At 33.2% G+C, this 22,260-nt stretch overlaps 3 protein-coding genes across 9 annotated transcripts in view; 1 reads left to right on the top strand and 2 right to left on the bottom strand.

Moving 5' to 3' along the window:
• LOC127845704 (1-phosphatidylinositol 4,5-bisphosphate phosphodiesterase eta-2-like) overlaps nucleotides 1-22,260 on the bottom strand; it is a 146,212-nt gene that overhangs the window by 96,348 nt on the left and 27,604 nt on the right. The window lies entirely within an intron of this gene.
• LOC127845767 (uncharacterized) lies at nucleotides 1,017-5,276 on the top strand. The gene is made up of 3 exons (XM_052376898.1): nucleotides 1,017-1,637; nucleotides 2,505-3,500; nucleotides 4,047-5,276. The coding sequence occupies exons 2-3, from the start codon at nucleotides 2,894-2,896 to the stop codon at nucleotides 4,385-4,387; spliced, it is 948 nt and encodes a 315-aa protein (XP_052232858.1). The 5' UTR covers nucleotides 1,017-1,637; nucleotides 2,505-2,893; the 3' UTR covers nucleotides 4,388-5,276.
• On the bottom strand, nucleotides 9,342-17,307 carry LOC127845774 (uncharacterized). Its single transcript, XM_052376911.1, has 3 exons — nucleotides 17,232-17,307; nucleotides 12,632-13,957; nucleotides 9,342-12,108 (listed from the first exon to the last, which is right to left on the bottom strand). Exons 2-3 carry the CDS (start codon nucleotides 12,947-12,949, stop codon nucleotides 11,506-11,508), a joined length of 921 nt encoding a protein of 306 aa, XP_052232871.1. The 5' UTR covers nucleotides 12,950-13,957; nucleotides 17,232-17,307; the 3' UTR covers nucleotides 9,342-11,505.

Here is a 22,260-nt window from a genome sequence, read left to right on the forward strand (position 1 = left end):
AATGTTGCAATAAATGAAGTTTAGTGTTTGACGGGCTGTTGCAGATTAAACCATAGTATTTCATGATATAATGTTATAATGTGTTATTCAAAACCCTATCAAATATCTTGCTTTCCCAAGTTATCAGTCTTAGCAATATGATGGTTCCCAATCCAAATGCTCTGGGTCCCATTATTCTAAATTGAGGAATAAAAAACTGGTTAGATTTTTATGCCCCCGGTAGGTAGGTATGTTATGAACATCATTTAATGGTTTATTCAGGTTCCTTTATTCTTTGAAGCATTTTCATGAAATTTGGCTAAAAGATCATAGAAAAGATTTTCAGAAGGTCACAGGTTTGTTTCCGCTCGTTATATCCTATAATGATTGAAGGATGTGCATGAAAAGTTTATGTCATGCAGACAATGTGCAGAGGGTCAAAGGTTTGTGTCCACTACCTATCTCCTATAACCATTGAAGTATGAACAATGTGCAGGAAGTATTAGTTAAACCACTTAAATAAAAGGTCCAGAAGACCACCTGAAGATCAGAAGAATGACAGAATGGAATATAGCTGTATGCCTTATTTCAGTAGAAAAGTAAACTTTGTTTAACCTGATAATGTATAGAAAAGTGAACTTTGTTTAACCTGATAACATGAAAATAAATCCAATTTGAAACTATCATGAAAAATATTATATTCAGTTTTAAAATGGACTTTTATCATTTTAACTCTCTCAATGCTTATCCTGCTGAAGTCCATCTTTTCAGAATAGTTTAGTTCGTTTTGCCTATTAGGTGAGCACCTTAGGGGCCATGGTCATCTTTTGATATTGTTCATAAAACTAATTATCTTTATTGCAAACCAATTACACGTATTTCTTTTTGATTTTAACAGAGAACATTCATCACAATTTTTAAGTCCAATATTGGCCTGTTATCAAATTGAAGTACATGTAGTTCATAGATAAACATTCTTGTTGATTCTCATGTTATCAAGTTGGCCTCATTGCTTTATTGATTGAGTTGTGATACTTCTGCTTTGTATGCACACATAAACTAGTTGTTAAAGAACTGTGGGCCAATATGGTTTTATCTTACCCATGTCACATGACTGGTGACATTAATACTTTGTTTGCTGGAGATATAAACTTGTCAACAAACCGAAGTTGATATTTATTTGAATCTCTTTAGCTGAACATTAAGTGTTGATAGACATTGGGCTATAGCTAGATGGAGCGTTTTTTGTTTAATAGTCAATGAGCCTAGATGCCTTATTATTTGAGTTAAATCAAAGATGTACTGAACAAAAGTGGTCAGCAAAATGGCAACGTTTTCGCAATCCACCATTGAAAAAGGAAATGACTGGGTCCAATACTTTTTGTGTTCGGCGTGCGAAGACGAGAAACTGGTTGAATCTGCTGATTTCTATTGCGAATCTTGCGTGAAGTTTTACTGCCAAAAATGAATTCACTTGCACAGCCAGTTGTTTAAGAAACATTCCACTCATGGAAGGAATGATATGAAGAAATGGCCTGTGGTCAAGGAGGTGGAAGATTTTCTTCTTAAATGTGATGTTCACAAAGAAGAAAACCTTTTAAAATTTGCAAAGACCATAGCAAGCTGTGCTGCAATACTTGTGCTTTCCATTATCACAGGTATTTATATGATATTTGATGTAAAAACTGTTAAGACAAAAAGTGTATTGTTTTAAACTACTTTGAAATGAACTTGAATACTTATTCAAAAATCAAGTAAATAATATTAATAATACTGATGTTATTTTAAGATTATTACTGTATACTTAAGTTGCAGTTAAGTTGGAGGTAAACTAAACCAGTTAGATGGTCCTGCTTTAATTATAATATGTGAAACTGTACACTTACAACATTAATGTCACTTATATACTGGTGAAATATTTAAAAAAAAAAGAAAGAGATCATAGAAGCCATGACGTTTCAATACTTGTCACACTATTTTGTTTACTATGAGCCTTTAAAGTTAATGTATGGTACAAAATAACAAAGATTCACACATCATTAACCAAATATATGTAGATAATGAATGTATTTTTGTCGTTTTTATCAACCTTTTTATGCACCCGGTAGGGTGGCATAAAGCAGTTGAACAGTCCGTCCGTCTGTCTGTCCGTCTGTCAGTCTGTCTGAAAACTTAAACAATGTCCATAACTTTTGCAATATTGAAGTTAGCAACTTGATATTTGGCATGCATGTGTATCTCATGAAGCTACACATTTTGAGTGGTGAAAGGTCAAGGTCATCTTGCAAGGTCAAAAGTAAAAAAATACAATCCAAGGGAAGTAATTAGCTTTAAAAGGGAGATAATTTCTTATTTTGCCAAATGATGTATTGAAATTTTATTTCAAAGCAGCGCAATAGGAGGCATTGTGTACCCCTTGTGTTATCAGATTTAGATTGATCAATCTGTACAAAATTAGTATGCCATTTATTTATGCATCATTTATGAATTATTGGTTTTAATAAAGGTACAATTTTTTCTTACAGGCAATGCAAAACGGTGATGCTTTTATCTGACTTGGTTAAAAATACCTCCACATACCTTAAACAAATATCAGTTACTATCCAAACTACTCTGGCAGAACTGAAGAAGCTTCAAGACAATCAGGAGGCTAGCATTCAGTCTGTGCAATGTTCATATGATGAGCAGTTACACAAGATACAGGAAATTCGGCAAAAATACTTGCAGTCTTAGACATGCTTGTAAAGAAGACACTGCAGGAAATGAAAGGTACTCTTACCAAACTGCAAGCCTCTCTAAAAAGTGATGTTTATAAATGTTCCACTGTTGGAAATGAATTAAAACAACTAAGAGACGCTATTCAAGACATAAGTGATAAAAGCAAACAAGAACTATATTTAATAGCCAGCATTAAATGCAAGGACAAATAGAGCAGTTTGAAAACTATCAAAAGAAGAACATTGCTCAACTAAAATCTTCTATAACTTTCCATTTTAATAGTGAAATAATGCAGTACCTTTCCCAGTTGTCCGGTCTTGGGAAGATTGAACACTATGCCCAGTCATTGATTGCAGTGGGAAATGCAGACCGAATCATAAGGATTGATGGAAAGTCTGAGAATAATGTAAGCTTTCAGGGTGATTCAATTTGCACTATCCTAGACATATGTGTTCTCCCTAGTGGACAAGTTCTTGTTGTAGACCAAAATAATAAGAAAGTCAAGCTGTTAAACCAGCAGTACCTGCTTTTGAGTCACTGTAGTGTATCTGGTAAGCCACAGTACATGTGTCAGATCACACCAAGTGAGGTTGGTGTTACTGTTGGTTCAGAGGTCCAGTTTATCAAAGTCAACAACAACCAGCTGGTAAAAGACAGAAAGCTCAAGTTTCAACATGGCTGTTACGGTATTGCCTCCCACCAGGGAGACCTGTTTGTAACCTCTGGTACTGAACTATACAACTACTCGCTGGATGGTAAACTAGTCAGCAAACTTCACGAGAATAAGTCAGTTACCGGTAGAGGTAAGAATCATATTGGATTTATCTCTATGATCAAAAACATATCATTATAGAAGCAAAACCCTTCAAATTCTGGAGTATTACTCATACAAATAGTTATAAATATATATTGGCTGTCACTCCATGACAGGTCTTTGAAAATAAAGTGCATGGCTGTGAAAAGAATAGTTTTTTACCTGTTCTTTATATTTTGTTGTTATCAAATAAACATAGTGTAATATGGCATGTAATTAAGCTGGTTTCTTTATATTATATACTTATGATTATATTCTTAAATTTGTCTTTTATTGATGCATACAAAAAACAAGAATTAAAAAACAATACTTAATTTATGTGATGATAATTTTAAGAGGCTGCTTTTGTAATATGTGAAAAAGTACTAGACAGGAAAGTTTCATTATTGTTTCTTTTTCTACATTATTGTACTTAAGTGAAAATAACAAACGCAACTTAATTCATGATTTTTTACACATACATGTATGCACTATGCTTGTCTGATTTCACTCATAATTATGACAAAATATTATAATCATGTATTCTGTTTTGCAGAACGGAGTTGTGCAGTAAGCCCGACAGGTGACAAGTTGTATATCACGAACTACAATCAGGACAAACTCCTCACTCTGGCCAGGGATGGATCAGTCCTTTCCATCTTCACAGACCCTGAATTGGGATGTCCAGCTTGTGTACATGTGACACCTGCAGGCCAGGTGCTGGTATGTGGATGGAAGTCCAATACTATCCTACAGATTGACAGTAAGGGCAGTAGGAGTCTGGCCACTCTGGCTACAAAGAGGGATGGGCTATGGTCGGTCTGCTACAACAGCAACACTGACTCCATTATTGTGGGAACGATTATAAACAAGATACTGGTGTACAAAGTAAAATAGCTTATCATTCTTGTTTCTGATGTGTAATGATAAGTGATATAAGTTACTATACAGTGATATAAATTATTATAGCTGTTAGTCATTAAGTGCTATGTTACACATATATATATATTTGATGTGTAGTAATAAGTCGAAATAAATGACAATAGCTGTTTGTGTAATAGTGTTATGTTACAATTTAAGAATGAATTTGAAGTGTTCATACTTATTTGTTTCTTTAAATAATGTTATTACGCATGCTATGTTTAGAATGTGATATATTAGATTTGTAACAATGTGTTGATTGGTTCATTTTTTGCTCTTTAAGTGGCTCTGATATATTTAAGTCAAGGGAATACTTATGGATCAATAATACTAGCGGATATTTTGTCATTAATAGATAGTTTTCACATTAAAACAACTTTGAAATGTGTTGTTATTGTTTTACAGCTTGTATGATTGTTTTCCATCATTTTGCGCTTTGCTTTGCTAATCATAATTGTGTACCAAACCACGAGTTGGTAGTGAAAAACAAGTTACTCTCTGTTTGTTTTGTATGATATCAGGCGATATCAAATTATTGGTTTCGTTGAATCTGATTATATTGTACCAAAAATTGATAATCTAAGTGTTGATTCCAAGTAATGTAACCAAACATTGGCTGATATAACAATTTCCTGTTGAAGTTATATAAAACAATATATCCGGTAGCGTTTTATCAGGCAGATATCAATGTAGTGTACACTAAAGAGTAAAAAAGAATCAATAATGGCCAAAAGGGGGATGATGTATTCAATTCAATGTGAAATCATCATGCCAAATATAAATCTGCGAGCAGTCACTCCAGACTTGAACTAGTTATTTTGAAACTATTTCTAATCCGGGGCAGCAAAGCGAGACATGGTATTATAGTAATTTCCTCAATCTCTTCGTAACACTTTTGACTCTGCAACACTTTTGTGTCCGTGATGTTGTTCTTATACCTTTTCATGGATGTTCATGAAACTTGCATCAATTGTTAAGGTCATGAAGCAAACAAAAGGGATAAGTCAGTCAAGCAAGGTAAAGTTCAAAGTTTCACTTCAAGGTAAAAAGCCTGTCTATTTTTGTGCCTGATCGAGTTCTCCTATACTGCAGGGCTTTTTTCCTTTTGTGAAAATAGCCCTTTTCCACAATTTTGGGAAATTCATGACTCAAATTTTCACAATTTCAAGAAGTTCACAACTCAAACGTTCACAATTTTTAGAAGTTTGTGACTCTAATTTTCACACTTTAAAAATGTTTGCGACTCATTTTTTCACAATTATAAAAAGTGTGGTACTCATTTTTTTCACAATGGTGGGATGGGGGGCCAAGGCAGCTTCACAAAAACAGAAAAAAATGCCCTGATACTGTTTGAAGCATTTGCATGAAACTTTGCTAAAAGGTGAAGGTCAGGTTTACAGTCAACTCGTTCCTAAGTCAACTCGCACGGTAGTCAACTCGCACATTTTTTGGTCAACTCGCACGGTAGTCAACTCATACCTTAGTCCAAATATTGACGGGTTAATGAGTTCTTGATGAGTAATTTATGCAAACACTCAAATGAAAAACACTGTCAGAGTTTAGTTCAATAAAAAAAATCTATATTAAAAAAAAACACATACTTAATTGTATTCTTCATATTTTTTTATAAAGATTTACACCAAAATTATTAATTTCAAGATACATTAACTCTAATTGAATCTTGTGCGGTATACAACACCTTTTACACCATTATCCGTGTTGTGACAAACATTACAGCAAAACTGATTTCAATAACATACCAAATATCTGTTATTGATTATATATATAATGTTTGGCAATTTTAATTAATGGTCGTTGTATATAACACACCTCTTACACATATTACCCTTAAAAAAACACCGACCACAATTAAGTGTTAAAGAAACGTTAAAGGGACATTTCACAGATTTTGGCATGTGTTGAATTTGTCATACACATGCTTTTTATTGACAACAACATAACCCTCTAAATTATTCAATCGTTTGAGCTGCAACACTTTATAATATTTAGGTTTTTAAATTGTCAAAAGATGCATGTAATGGATGTTTTAGAGCATGGTAAATTTTTAGTATTACTAGTACTCAACTGTTTCCTCACAAATATCATAACTACAACAATTATTTCTGAATCTGAAACATTTTTTTTATTTTGCCAATTTACCAAAACGTCAGAAGGTCCCTTTAATTTTGACAACCATATATTCAGATACTAAAAATCATCATGTCTATTAACTTTAGTAAAAATATTACTGAAAACATTTCTATTCTTGATTTGAAGCATTTATAGCAACAAAGCAACAATACTTATTTCCAATTTTAGTCAAAACGCCAAGAATTTTCCCAGTTCAAAGGGACCCGGCCCATTACCAAAATGGTAACAAACCCACTGATTTACACTTATAAACTAATGATCATAATATATATATATATATCCTACGTCTATTTCTATACAGTTTTTGAGGGGTGCGATATGACTTAAAAAAGTGCAAGTTGACCAAAAAAGACTGCGAGTTGACTACTGTGCGAGTTGACTACTGTGCGAGTTAACTTAGGTACGAGTTGACCGGCACCCGAAGATCATTGAGACAATGTGCAGCAGGTCAAAGTTTTGTGTCCACTTGTTATATCCTAGGACATACAGAGTGGACACAAACCTTTGACCCTCTGCACATTGTCTCCATGACATTAATTTTTCAGGCACATCCTTCAATCGTTTTATGCACACCCTTTTATTCTTTGAAGCATTTTCATGAAATTTGACGAAAAGATCACGGAAAAGATTTGCAGAAGGTCAAAGGTTTGTGTCCACTTGTTATATCCCTTAACTATGTAAGGATGTTAATGAAAAGTTTATATCATGGAGACAATCTGCAGAAGTCATTAGTAAAATCACTTTAACTTAAAAGTCCAGACCACCTGAAGGCCAGAAGAGTGGCAAAGTGGAATATAGCTGTCTCTTTGACTGCCTTATTTCAAAAGAAAAGTGAACTTTGTTTAACCTGATAAAGTATCAATAGACCCAACCTGAAACAATCATGAAATATATGATAATCAGTTATGTATTTTGGAGTTTTACTTTCACTTGATCATTTAAATGAAGTTTTTATTATTGTTCTAATAATTGAAGGTCTGGGTTAAAAAAAAATCATACAGCAGAAAAAATGTGGTGACCTAAAACAATCAGTGTTCCTTATAGCAATAGCCACAATTTTAACGCTAGATGTGGTGTGATTACATAGATTTTTGACGATACAAAATGCTCGTTTTTATTTATTTGTGACACAATTCCATTTTAATTTCCCGCGAATATATCTAGTCATAAGACACAGAACACTCAAATGGTACAAACATCTATTTTACCGCACCGCATCTGGCGTTGAAATTTCGGCAATTGCCATAAGGAACACTGATTTTTAATTGTTTAACTTTATTTTACGAAATACTTAACGAATTTTTCAATGATATCAATGTGATTACACGGTCAGTCTATCTGGAATCCACAAACGGCTACCGAAATTTGCTTGTTTTGTATAAAATGTACTTAAGTCGGACTATATCGGAAAGTAGTTCTTAGATTTTTCAAGAACAATTATTAATCAGTTATATAATTTACTATCATACTATTGTTTATATCTACGTAAACGAGTGTTCAGTTTGAAAATACTAGAACATATATGTAATGGATATTTCCAATATGTGCTCTATTCTGAAAATACCAGCCATACATGTCATATAAGTGTTTAAAGGTGCGTATGAACTGTGATTTGTACTACGTGTAGATTTATGAACTTAATAAACATTAACATTGTGTACATATATATACAATTGACTACATATCAATTATTTCTTGCGGTGTACAATTGGTGACTTTTCTAACGCATCACTTTTCAAACTTGAATATCGCAGTTATGAGTAAAGATAGTGATTTAAAATTTTACATTCGATCATTTGACTACATTATATGCAAGCTGACTATAAAATCATTCATCCGTGACGATTTGACGCTTTAGCATATGGGGTAAGTGGTTCCATAATTTTGCACGTGGAAATGTTGAAACGCGATTTAATTCTAGTTTTATTTCAATTTTATAACTTTAGGTGGGTTCTTACACAAGGAAAACATAAAATAAATTTACAAAACAATATAGATCGTATGAATATTCAGGAGCGCAATCGCGCACTTTGCATTTTACAGGCTACCCTTCCCACTCGCTAAAGCGTCCGATCGTCACGGATGAATGATTTTAGCGTTAATTTGCACATATTGTAGTCAAATGATCACATGGGCAATTTTAAATAGAAATATTTACTCATTACTGAGATATGTAAGTTTTAAAAGTGTTGCGTTAGAAAAATCGCCAAGAGTAGTAAAAGCCGATATACCGGTACATTCAAATTTTATTTCAATTTCATAATCCTAGGTAAGTTTTTACACAAGATAAAACATAACATTGAAAAACACTATGGCTCGTTTGAATATTCAGGGTTGAAACGGCTCAATCGGCATGTTGCAAGCCGGTCAGTTATTTAGACGTGTAAGTTTATGCGTTTTACTTTTCACATTGTTATTATTTAACGTTGTACGAGTTTGCGAATTTGACTTTTGAAGTGACGTTTTTAATTTGTAAAGTTTGATATTTTGTTGTTTTTCAATTTTAATTAAATTTTCAGGAATTATCAGATATGTGTTGAATTATTCTTGGGCCAAATTTCAACACAAGCCGTTTAAAAATAAGGAAGCTATATTGATATGATTAAATGATGCGTTAGAAAAGCCTCAAAGTGTATACACGACTATAAGGTGCCTATCAAGTAAAACAATGCCAATTTTGCCTTTGTTTCAATTTAGTTATGTAGACACGGACAATTTCAACCTTAATACTCTTTATTAAGATGAACGTCAAATGTCGTTTTGAAGGGAAAGGGCTAGGTTCACGAAGGGTTGAAATATGCCCTGTTTCAGAATTAAATGAATTTACTTTTATCTTATAGGGCAAACTATTGTATATAGGAAAACAACATATTTATAATAAGTATCGCTTTATTATGGTTGCTATGGCAACATGATAAATACGTAAGAATATTTGTTATGGTATATAAAAATCAATTGCAAACGTATATATATACATTATACGTCATCATGAAAATTATAAAATTGTACATGAGTATTGAATACACACAGCATGTTGTAAAAAAGCAACAAATAGTTGTTGGTTGTCATGGTAACGAGTAAGACATTGACATTTTTCTACATTTTTTGTCAAAGAAATCAAAGAATATGAAGTATAATTTAACATGCACAGCATACTTTGCCTAATGCATACCCAATTGATCGGAATATATGCAGGTAAGTTTTAATTAATATTTTTTGAAACCACAATTGCCGTTTCCATGGAAACAATTTAAATGTATATGATATATGTCACTTTTTAAAGTAAATATCGATCGGCAAACAACATAAACCGAACAACTTAAAAATATATCTTAATTATTGTATTATTCAATTTTTTAATTACTGCAATAAAAAATGAATCTTTGATGATTAAGATGTTACTATGGTAACGGATTTTTAATTAGAATGCAAACAAATAATGTACATACTAAATACAAGCTTAACATCAAGCATCCGGTTGGCAATTTAAAATAATAAACCAGTTACCCAGTATTACATTATGATTACAATTTGTTATAATTCACAATACTTTATGGTATAACATATCATAAACAACAGTATTTTATACAAGATTTGACGTCTTCAGCGTTACAAACGCATCAACGTATCAAAATGTTACTGACATAAGCAGTCCTGCATATGATAATGTGTTATAATGCACAATACCTCATGGTATTACATATCATAAACAACAGTATTTTATACAAGATTTGACGTCTTCAGCGTTACAAACGCATCAACGTATCAAAATGTTACTGACATAAGCAGTCCTGCATATGATAACAATTTGTTATAATGCACAACACTTCATGGTATTAGATATCATAAACAACAGTATTTTATACAATAATTGACGTCTTCAGCGTTACAAACGCATCAGCGTATCAAAATGTTACTGACACAAGCAGTTCTGCATATACCTTAATTACGTCAAATAACGTACAAATGTCTAATCTATGAGTGTATACTTTTCACTTCACAGACAACGGATGTAACAAAATGATACAATATTACATTTAAATATCCCTATCATCCCAAAAAGATGAACGTGTTTTATCAGCCGAAAGCTTTTAACAACAGCTGGCAAGGGACTATAAAAGCGAATGTACCGGGTGTTTCACATAAATCTTATAAGTGACACGCACATATGTATCTATTAATTACGGAATCCGGATAGTTCCATCTATAATCTCGCCCTTCTTTCATCAAGGGCGACACACGAAGCGACGCACGAATTTTTGCGCGACAATCGCGGCGAAGCACCATATTATGCGCGACAGTCGCAGTGACGCACGATATATTTAACACGATACATCGCCCTTGTGTAGGTAGCCCATAAAGCGATATATCGCGTTGAATATCTCGTGCGACGCCGCGACTGTCGCGCAAATTATCCCGCGTCGCCGCGACTGTCGCGCAAATTACCCTGCGTCGCCGCGACTGTCGCGCAAAATATCGTGTATCGCTTCGTGTGTTATGTGTCGCCCTTGATGAAAGATCGATATTATGGCTTGCACTATCCGGATTCCGTACTTAAGTCTGATCTGTTTGTGAAAATGTATATTTTGCCAGGTTTAAACATTTTTATTACCATAAAACTTCTACTACGTACCTTTCCGCTACATAATATATAAAAGCTTAATACAATATGTCCGACTGTTGAAACAATTACAGGTTAAAAGTCCAGATACGCCTTTAGCTAATTCAGATAGTTTTACCAGTAGAAAATACCGACATATTGAGGAGTAAATAAGACCTTAGTCGTCGATATATTCCGTCAAAAATATTCCAAAGACTTATTTACTCCTCAACAGTACTGACATATGACTCGGAGTCGGAAGTGTCCACAGTTTGTGGCACATGAGACGCGTCATCAATATATTTGCCCCAGTCCTGAATGCCACAATCATTATTGGCCCGGATTAACCAGACAAATACCAAATGACAGATGCAACGTGCGAACACGTGCCAACAGTACGCGCACCTGCCCGGCATTGACAATACCATGCTTTAACATGGTCTGAGTCATATTGAATCCAGACCTGATAAGTCTTTGATGAAATATGACGGCTTTGAAGACGGACACGAATGAGATCACAAGTTTCTCTGAACACATCGATTGTGCATTCAGAGCCCATATATTCTTGAATGTAAGACGGACAGAGCTTCAACTGGTAGGTGCCTAGCGTCAGGAGTTTAAGCATTGTTTCGTCAAGTTGAGGAAAGTTGGAAACAGATTCGTTAACAGACGACCATTTACTGATACTACGGCGATGGAGATTATTATCTTCTACAAATTTTTGCAATTTATTTTCTTCTTTTAGTTTGGCCATCATCCTTTCCGCACATAAAAAATCTTCAGACGATTCACAGTTGGCACTCACAGGTGGAAGAAACTTGTTACATAAACTACAAATAATTTTAATATAGTCGCCTATGTATGGCACTTGATTCGTTGGCAAGATGTGGTCCAAATACTTCCACCGCTTGATTCTAGCGTTAGCCGCTTCAACTACCCATCTTACCTAAAAAGGTATTGTAAAATATTTAAAAGTCAATAACTCAACTTTACAGCTTATATTTGGTTTAAATTAGCTCACTACCGTACAGCGTTCGATGTTTTCCCCTATAAACATAAGTTAATTGATCCGATGCATAGAAATTAAGTTAAGATTGGTATGCTGACATAAGACTTTCATGCATGGGCTCATTTGTAGATAAAATAATAATACTATATATTCATTTTCATTTCCGTTTCAACATAACAATACAATTAATTATAATAATAAGACAAAAATACAAAGTAGAGATTTCAATTTGCATCGTCAATGTTTATTTGGTGCTTAAACAAAGGCGATTTTTTTGTTTCTTCTCCGAACAAATAGTATTACACACCCGTTACATCTGCATTACACGGTATAACCCTTTCAGTAATTATTAAATCGTCTTACATGGGTCCTATAAATGGCACATAGCTATTCCACATTGTGCTGTTCATGTTTTAGCGTATTATCTGACGGTGTATTGTGCAAATAAAGCAAAACATACCTTTGTAACTAGCCGTGAAGAGTTTGCCAAATCAGTTGGTAGTTGTTTGCTTCCTCGCGGCAAAAATGACGGCATCTGCGCGTGGATCCCGAGCTCTTCAAGCAGAGAGGTGGCATCACGGAAGCCTCTGTCGACAACAAATATGTCGTTTTCCTTGACCCAGTTTTTAATTTCTTCGATGTTGTTTTTAATTATATGATGCAGAATTGATGCGTCGTTATTTTTGCTGTTGGCCAAATATGGACCGATTACGGAAATAAAATATCCTGATGTTGTTACAATAACCATGGGTTTAACTAATGGTCTTCCCTTGTGCATACTATACGTTTGCCGTTGAAATTGAAAGTTTCCACTTTTTTGAATGTAGATGTAGGTTCCGTCGAGAACGAGGATGACTTGTTCCTTATTTTCCGTGAAAAGAAGTTGTGCCAAATTACGGGTATGTTTATTTATTACATCTTCGCGTGAAATGTGTGAAAAGCAAGATTAAAAGGCACAAAGTCGGTCATAAGTACTTTTCTGGATGTTTGTATGGCTCTTCTGACGCTTGATTTTGAAACGTCAAACAAAGTTGACAGGACCTTATTTGATAGACCTGACTTTAACTTAAACAAGAAAATTCCAATAGTAGTTGCTACAGTTCTAGCAGGCGTGTTTCTTATTGATAATTCGACGGCTTTCAAGAGTGCTAAAAAGTTTGACACCGAAATGCCGGTAAGATTTAACATGTCTTCCTCACTGAAAGTTGTTAAGTCATCAAACGACAGCCTCTTACTTTTTGAACATACGCAGTACTCTCGAACTGCAGTAAGAAGATTAAGAAGAGATGATCTGTTTAAAAAAACATTGTCTATTGTAGACAATTTTGAAATTACATTTTCTTCATAGGATGTACCATTTTGCTTGAAATGACCGGGACAACACCTACTTTCCGCTGTTATTAAAATATTATGTTGAATGAAGGTTTCTGTCCTTGTAGAAGTAGGAACGACAATCAATTTTGGTCCAGGTTTCTTGCAAATGAAACAATAAGCATGGCTTTTTGATGTTGTTTTAATATTCAATTTGATTGAAGGAGGACTGTTTGGGAGAACATTTTGCGGCGGCAATGAGCTGGTAGAGGCACAAGAAGGTTGTTGTGCACAAGAAGGTTGATGTGATGCAGCGTAATACGCTGGCCGACTACACTTGCCACAAATAAATTGATCTTGTGTTGTTTCTATCAGGAAATTCTTTTTTAAATATTTTGCGACATGTTTATTTACAGGACTGCGTTGGTGTATTTTGAGCCGTTTTTCGCATAAAATACACGTTTTGAGAGGCATTCTGCAAGAAAAAGAAAAATCATATTAGGTGTTTCTCTTTAACACAAATATAATACTAAAATAACGTTAAAAAAATTAGGTGCAATATTTTTTACAAAGTTACGTTTTAATTATTGCAGTTATTGTAACAAACAAAAATTGACGTAAGGCCACAATTAAAATATTGTTGGTTTGCCCTTTACCGACCCTAAATTTTACAGGTGGGTAGGTAGGTAGGAAAATTATTTTATTTTATTTGAGAAATTATATTTTTTATACACTAATAGTCTATAAATATTTAAAACACTGTTATTAAAGCACTGTTGCAGTGTACGAAGCCCTATGTAGCTTAACATTATCTTGTTTGCTGTTTCTTGCATATATTAATATCAAATGCATGTTTGTGTGTTATTACATTAAATATTTGTTCATTATATGATGTTAATTGCTCAAATGCATTTGTAATTATTTAACAGCCAGCCAGCTTTTATTTTTAACTTTAACCTTTCCCTTAAATTGCGCTTAATTAGCATGCAACAAGCGTTGAAGGAGTGTAGAAAGACAGCCCAAAGCCTTTAATGGAAAAATTCAGACATGGCGAAAGACCGTCACATTTTACAGGCCAGACTTGCCTACCAGGAGAAACAATTCACAGGCCAGCTGAAATTTTTACAGGCCTCAATTTTAAGTGTTTGACCGGTTAGTGCATAGTTCGTCATGGCAAAGTAAATTCATAAAAGGGCAAACTGAACATTATTATAAAGCATTATTTCTTCTTGAATGCTCTGCGCTTTTATGAGTACATACGTACAGCTCAGAGGGTCAATAGCTGGGAGTTGTATTATTGCAACTAACATAAGCATGAAAACTTGATTTGGGGAAATAAATTAAGGGTGTTAGATTCAGTTTGTGGATATATTAACGCTTTAAACATATATACTTGAGTGTTGTCGATGTATTTAGCTAAGAGACATTAATATTTTAAATAAGTTTACCATTACATATCCATTTCACTAACATGCCATTACAGTAAACTGTTTAGTGTGGCAAACATAATAAAGCAGAATATGCACATGAATCTGATTAAACACAGATCCACTTGCATATAAATCAAATCATGTTTGTCTTTTATTTTGCATTTTCGAACAATAATCCTGTAACTGTTAAATGTATTTTTCCTTGCGAGTAGACTGCATTCCAATTTTCAAACACTTGTTCTGTGACATTCAGTTCATACATTTCCAAAAAAGAGAGTTTTATTTGTATCTAAAACGTATGCTCCATCGTAGAATGACACGCTCTTTTCATTAATCCTTACTAATTATATGATGTCCGTCGTAAATTCGATAGTCATTTGTCCTCGCTGAGCATCGTAATTTCTTTTCATTGTCCGCCGTCTTAGATCATGTTAACAGCATGTGTACAACGAACGTAAACTCGTATATGTCCGACTACTTTCGCGAACCAATAGTTAAGGTAGTGCACCTCTAATGGGCACATATCCAAATATAATCTAATTAATTATTTTCTTAATCAGCATCATTTCACTGAACTACATGCAAATTTGTAGGTAGGCTTTCCGTGCTTTTAAAAAAAATATACCGTTTTTTTCAAAACCACCCCCACGCTCAGTTTTTGTACAGTTTATTTTCACCCCTGGGGTATATAAAAGTTCCATAATTCATTCAAATTTCTAAATATGGGCATGCTGTTGGTGTGTATAGATGCAGTAAAGGTGTTTAAAATTTAAACAAGATTAAATAAGTATTCTTTTACAGACATTTATTTTTTACAAATTTTTATCTATGGAAGAGCGCCATGAAATGTAAGTGATTTCAGCCAAGTAAAAATTGGGTCGGTTAAAAACAAAGTGTCATAAAATTCAAAATAGTACCATTTAAGTTATATTTTAAACATAGTTTTTATAGAAACACTAAATACAGCAAAAATACCAAGAAATAGACAAATTTACCGTTTACTTTTTGAAATAAAAATAAAAATTCAACATGCATCATCCGTATTTTCAGCAGTAAATCACCCAATTTAGCCATAACGTTGTTTTAATTTAAAAAATTGAAGGATGTGCATACAAATTTCAACATATTAACAACAAAACATAGCATATATGCATCATTTAATCAAATTACGTTAGAAAAGAAATAAAACGTGTCGCAAAAACTATGCGATGTCGGTAGGATTCGAACCTGCGCGGGAAGATCCCAAAAGATTTATAGTCCATCGCCTTAACCACTAGGTCACGACAACTTCACATTTGCGCAAGCTTAAATTAGATATGCATACGTAAACAGGTAAAAAGGCTCGCCAATCTTTGAAGAAATCGCGAAATCGTATTTTTTCAGATGATATTTGGATCAAAGTCAATATTTATTGTGAAAATAATGTATTCTAAAGGAATTACGTAAACATATAACAAAATTCGAACTTTGAAAAAAATAAAATGCATCTCTCGGAAATAACCGATCATTGAAGATCGACAATGATCGTAAAATAAATCGCGGGAAATCATTAGAGGTGCACTACCTTAAGTATGATGTCGTTCGGCCATTTTCACGGAACACTGCCGATCGCGATGCTGGTTATAGACGCTTGCATTACTGTCTATATTGTGGCGTATGAAATTCCAACCATCGGAGTGACCTAGATCGGTCAGGGGCTATAATAATAGACAGGGATATAAATACGCGCACGAATAAATATTGCTGTTGGCTCTTTTATGATTGTCGAAAAAAAACGAAAATAAAAAAAATACGTTTTCAGAAATCGCAATAAAATTTTTCGGGTCGGGGGGTAAAAAGTGAGTCGGTCGGTAAAGGGCAAACAAACTCAATTTTAATTTAGGCCTAATTGAGAATCGAACTACAACCACCCGCGTGGAAGTCTGACACTACATCCATTACACCACACAGACCATTGTAAAAATACGTCGATAATGATGTATATTTATTGAGCAATATGACGTTCACTGCAAGTGTCGTTTTTCATTTTAAATGGTTTTAATTGTTTAAATCGTAATTTCTCTTAACTTGCATGTTTTCAAAAGCTTGAACATTTTTTCAATCAATTCTATACAACTATATATAAATTGCGATAGAAAACAACGGTTTTCACAACAATATTGCTGGAGTCGTCTGCAGTCGCAATACACCAGAATAATCGAATGGATCTGTCAACAATTTATTGACTATTTCAACAGAAGGAACACTATTTTTACGATAATAAAACATTTAAAATGGTAATTTTAAATTTATGAAAGTAAAATAAAGATTAAAACTTACGTGAATGCTAGTGATCCTTTAAAATTATCGATCTGAGTGTTGACTACATGTTGTCATGGAGCGATGTAAACAATCATGCAAGAGTTGTTTCCCTTACTAACAGTAGTTAACAAAATTCGTATATTTACAAAAAAATATTTTATCTTCGCATAAATGAAAAGACACATTACACTTTGCATGGAAAACGTATTCTAAATATAACCACAGTATGAATCAACAACAAAACACATATAATTTACTTTGTGTTTTAATGTGCAAAACAACAAGGAATTTGGGTTACACTGTAACTTACATCTACCAATATTAAAATTCACAAAAGTTCAAAATTAAATATGAAGGCATATTTCCGACACAAAGTAATTTTTTGATTGCATCTAACTCCGAAATATGAATCAAAACTTAAAATATGAAAGTGTGGGAAACTTGCCTTCATATTCTATTATGTCATTAAATGTCCAAAAATTGTCAAAATTTAGGTTATTCTGCTGAACTATACATGTTTGTGGTCAATTGTGGAGATGTTTAACGCAATTTGTAAGGCAAAAGTGCTTTTGAATGAGACAGATAAGATGTTAAGCTCCACAAATATACCAAATTTATGATGATTTTTGAAACTTATTTTTTTACAATTTCATAGGGCATATAAAGCTGCTTCGTGAACCTAGTCCTTTTCGCAGATATGGGCATTTAGTATATACCTGCTTAATGCTTTTTACAAAATACAGGTTGTATCAATCGTTGAAATAAAAAAAACCCGTATTACGCTACTCGCTGTTTCCATGCTATGTGTGGTATTTTTTTTATCAATCAACAAAAACGTTAATTATAATATTGTCGAAGGATTAAAAAAATAGGGCGAACATTGTAATTCTTCATAGAGAAGCTACATACATTGTATGTTTGCACAAATACTTCTAATTCGGAGTGTGTGTTTAAAAATGCAATAATGCTATGTGTGAGACACGTTTTTGAAATGCTATGTGTGGTATACAAACTCAACTAGATAATCGAAAGATTGACATAAACATCAATAATATTATAAGTCTGTTTAAATAACAAATGTTGGTCAATAAAACAATGTTTGTACTGTTTTGCGTGCTTAAAATATGATAATCACGACGTTCATGTAACTCAAAATTATCATGATTGTCGATAATTTATATTCATATTTTTTAAGTTTTACAGTTTATTTCATGTGTATTTTGTTCTTTTCAGGAAGATTAAAGTATTGTTGGAAGCACCTTCAAGAGACGTACTGATATCTTGATCAATGAAAAGTTGTCATATATAGTTAATGTTCAAAAGTTTAAAAGACTGTTTGTTTTCTTACCAGATGGTGCAAGTATTGCAGTGAAAGAAAACAATCAAAGTAAACATTAAATACACATTTGATAATTCAATAAATTGAACAACATGTATTGTTTATTACTTGGTGCGGTGGTAACAAGATCTTGCAGCCCGTTTCATGACCGGGTCGAATGAGTATTTTCATTAAACATCTTACACTATTTTCAGTTATTCAGATTTCATTTGAAATTGAGTTCATGAAATATTAATACAATTAAATATGTTTGTTGGTATAATAAACCCCAAAGCCTAGACTTTTTTGGGATGATCATTTGTTACGTGTTAATTAGATCATTTATATGTTTGTATAGCAAGATTTGTTACTTTGCGAATACTGATGTACTTCTTTATGTACTTGGTGCTTTAATTTCTATTGAACATGTGCATGCTTGTTATAAAGCAATGTTATTATTAATGAAGTGTTCATTTTGATATACTTAAGATATTCATATGGAGATGATATTGGAAACTAAATGAACTTAATAGACCTCAAACAATCATCATTGGATTTATATTGTTATTTGTTATGAAACAATTGTTTTATTAACATATATACTTAGATTTTATATTTATCTAATAAATTTCATTAATAACATAGATACAAAACACATAAATATACACAAATATCAATACATACACTGTGTTTTGATTATGCCAAAAATACATATTAAATGGTATGTTTGCATAGTTAGTTGAAATAGCTTTCCGTAAACATCACAGAATGAAGCTGGGTCCGTCTCTGTCACTGTGGTTTTGATAATGAACTTACCGCATAACACCTTCCGTGTGGTTTGATGGTGTTAATCTAATTCTAACACAGCTTCGCGCCTGAAAGCGTTACAAATCCTTCGATTAATCCTTGTCAAGTCTGAAAAACAACAGAAGTAAAACCCTTTTAAAGCAAGTGCTTTTACTTTCTTTGTCATTCATTCATAAAAAAAGGACCGAATTTAATAATCAGGCAGAAATATCAATCATGATATTTATTTAAAGACAATAAGTCAAAAAAAGAAAATATTATAGTTCAACATAATGTGTTTGTTAAAAAAGACCATTGGTTGGATAACAATTACGCAGTGTATTTTATTTAAAATTTATGTTCAATTAACATAAACATTACACAATGACTTCAGTATTCCATCATGTAACATTTGGTTAATTTGATATATTTTCAGTACAGACTGAAGTATATGTTTTAGATTCTTACAAAACTGTGTTCATATTAAATGCAGAACTGACGGGAAAATTCTTGCATACCACACATAGCATTTCAAAAATGTGTCCCACACATAGCATTATTGCATTTGTATACACAGACTCCGAATCAGATGTATATGCGTAAAACATAAATATATGTAGCTTCTCTATAAAGAATTACAATGTCCGCCCTATTTTTTAAACCTTCAACAATATTATAATGAACGTTTTTGTTGATTGAATAAAAAATATACCACACATAGCATTTCACTTTGTGTGTTTTCAAACGGTTGCACTTATTGGAAAAAATACTAAATTTATTTTGCGCAAACTTAACACAGTTGTGTATTTTGACAATGACCGGGCTCTTGTCTTTGTTTTTTTAAAAAAATGGTTTTGAATTAATGAAGAAATTATCAGAAACGTACCTGAAGCGATGGTTTGTTGACATCCGATTGTCCCACACATAGCCGAAAAAGTCACGTGGTACAGGCTCCTTGTTATATTACGAAATATATTACGTAGTATATCGTGTGACGTCATTTTTGTGACGAAACACGATGGTTTTATCTAAACTCTGGAATTTAATGACATGACGGACGTGGTGTTTTTTAACAGTAAACTATTTGTTAAAAACATAGAACGAATTCAAAACGTATTTTGGAGTGTGTGTTTATCATGCATAAATGTATATTTCGATAGGAATACAATAAAATAGTGTGGTTTAAAACTAAGTTTCGATAAAGACATGGAAGAAATAGAAGTGGAAGTGCATATCGTTTCAGCGTTTTTGTTTTAAACATCGGATTAAAATTTAAAGTCAACTTAATTGACATGACGCCTTATCTATGATCGCTCCGCCCACTTAATCACGTGGCTCAGCGGGTAGCAAACCTAGACAAGCTAACACCAAAATGGCTTCATTGCCTATATACTGCATGTAGATTTACACGATATTCCGGATTATTTTTATGGACTTTTTGACACCATATGAAACTTGTATATGGGGTTTGTGTCATTTAGTTATTCTGCGAATGCAAAAAATATACGTTTATAGAGAACATCAGCTAATTATAAAGGGTTTTTCGGTACATGAATAACGCTCTCAAACGCTTGCGCGCTGACCGAAATCGAACCTGTTATTACGTGTGATGTTGGTATTAGCAATAAATTAACACTTCTTCAACGGCATTTACCCATGTTATTTATGAAACATTTCCACTCGTGTATTTGACAAGAAATAGCGCTTTAAACTGGGATTTCGGTGAAGTTTTACACGCTTTCTGACACCGAGTGTACCAAAATCCCACATGTTATTACGTATAAAAGTAATATTAATAATATTAAACATTGCTCATGGGACATTTATCAATCTCTATAATTGAAAGTGCAAGACAGCACAATAAGTTTGGTCATTGTCATATATAAAGTAGCGCTGTATGAAGGGGAATTCAGTAAAGCTACCTGTATCAGACGCTGGCGCAGGTACCGACTTCTCCCTAGTTCGGCATTTATTGGTTATATCAGTAATAATAGATCTTATTATGTGGCATTTATCGATTCGATTCTATTAAAATAGAAACATATAATCGTTTTAACTTGTTTCTGACACACACAAAACTCGATTTATAACGGGGATTTCGTTAAGTTACGCAATTGATTGGTACCAATCTTCTCTATTATTCTACAAGCACACGTGATATAATTCATACTTAATAATGCGTAGTTATTTCTAACATAACATTTCCATTATAAAAAAAACCTCCATAAGGGTGATCGCGGTAATTCTACACATTGAAGCTTCCACTTGCTCTTGTCAAGACCGCATTTCCGCGTTTGAAATGGTATATATTTAATTAATCTAACTTATGGATACCGAATGTCAGAGTTACATAAAACCTATTCACACCGTTTTTGAAATATTATGTGATAATCAGATCGATAACATTAACTATTTAAATCTGCTAGTATATCAGATAAAAATATATTATTATTGTCTTTGACAGTGTTGACGTTCAGTTGCTCGGCGTGACGACCGCATGCATTTATACATCTCTTACACTTCTCAAGATCTCTTTTCGGCTTTGGAAACGATATAAATTAAATGTCACCAACTAATCTTTCAGGATATCGATTGTGCGAGTTACATAGTCGCCATCGAAACCGTTTAACCATTTTTAATCTACTTTTTAAAAGAGGAAAACAAAAAAAACTCGCTAAAGTAAAAGTGAACCTATACATAGCTTGTCTAGAAAATGGCGGACAGTTCGTTGCTAACTAACGCGCCCGATTAATCGATCGCTGATTGGTAGATCAGTTCTTAGATTAGAACTTGATTGACAGGCGTCGTCATGTCAATTGTTATAAACATTGGATTAGCGAAGGCATTAAGGTAAGCGTGTCGGAAACCTGTGTTTTCCCGGTTCGAATGTTTACACGTTAATTTACATAAACTGTATTCATACGCGTCTTAAATAAACTTTGG

Source organism: Dreissena polymorpha, chromosome 1, assembly GCF_020536995.1.
Source record: "Dreissena polymorpha isolate Duluth1 chromosome 1, UMN_Dpol_1.0, whole genome shotgun sequence".
NCBI lineage: Eukaryota > Metazoa > Mollusca > Bivalvia > Myida > Dreissenidae > Dreissena > Dreissena polymorpha.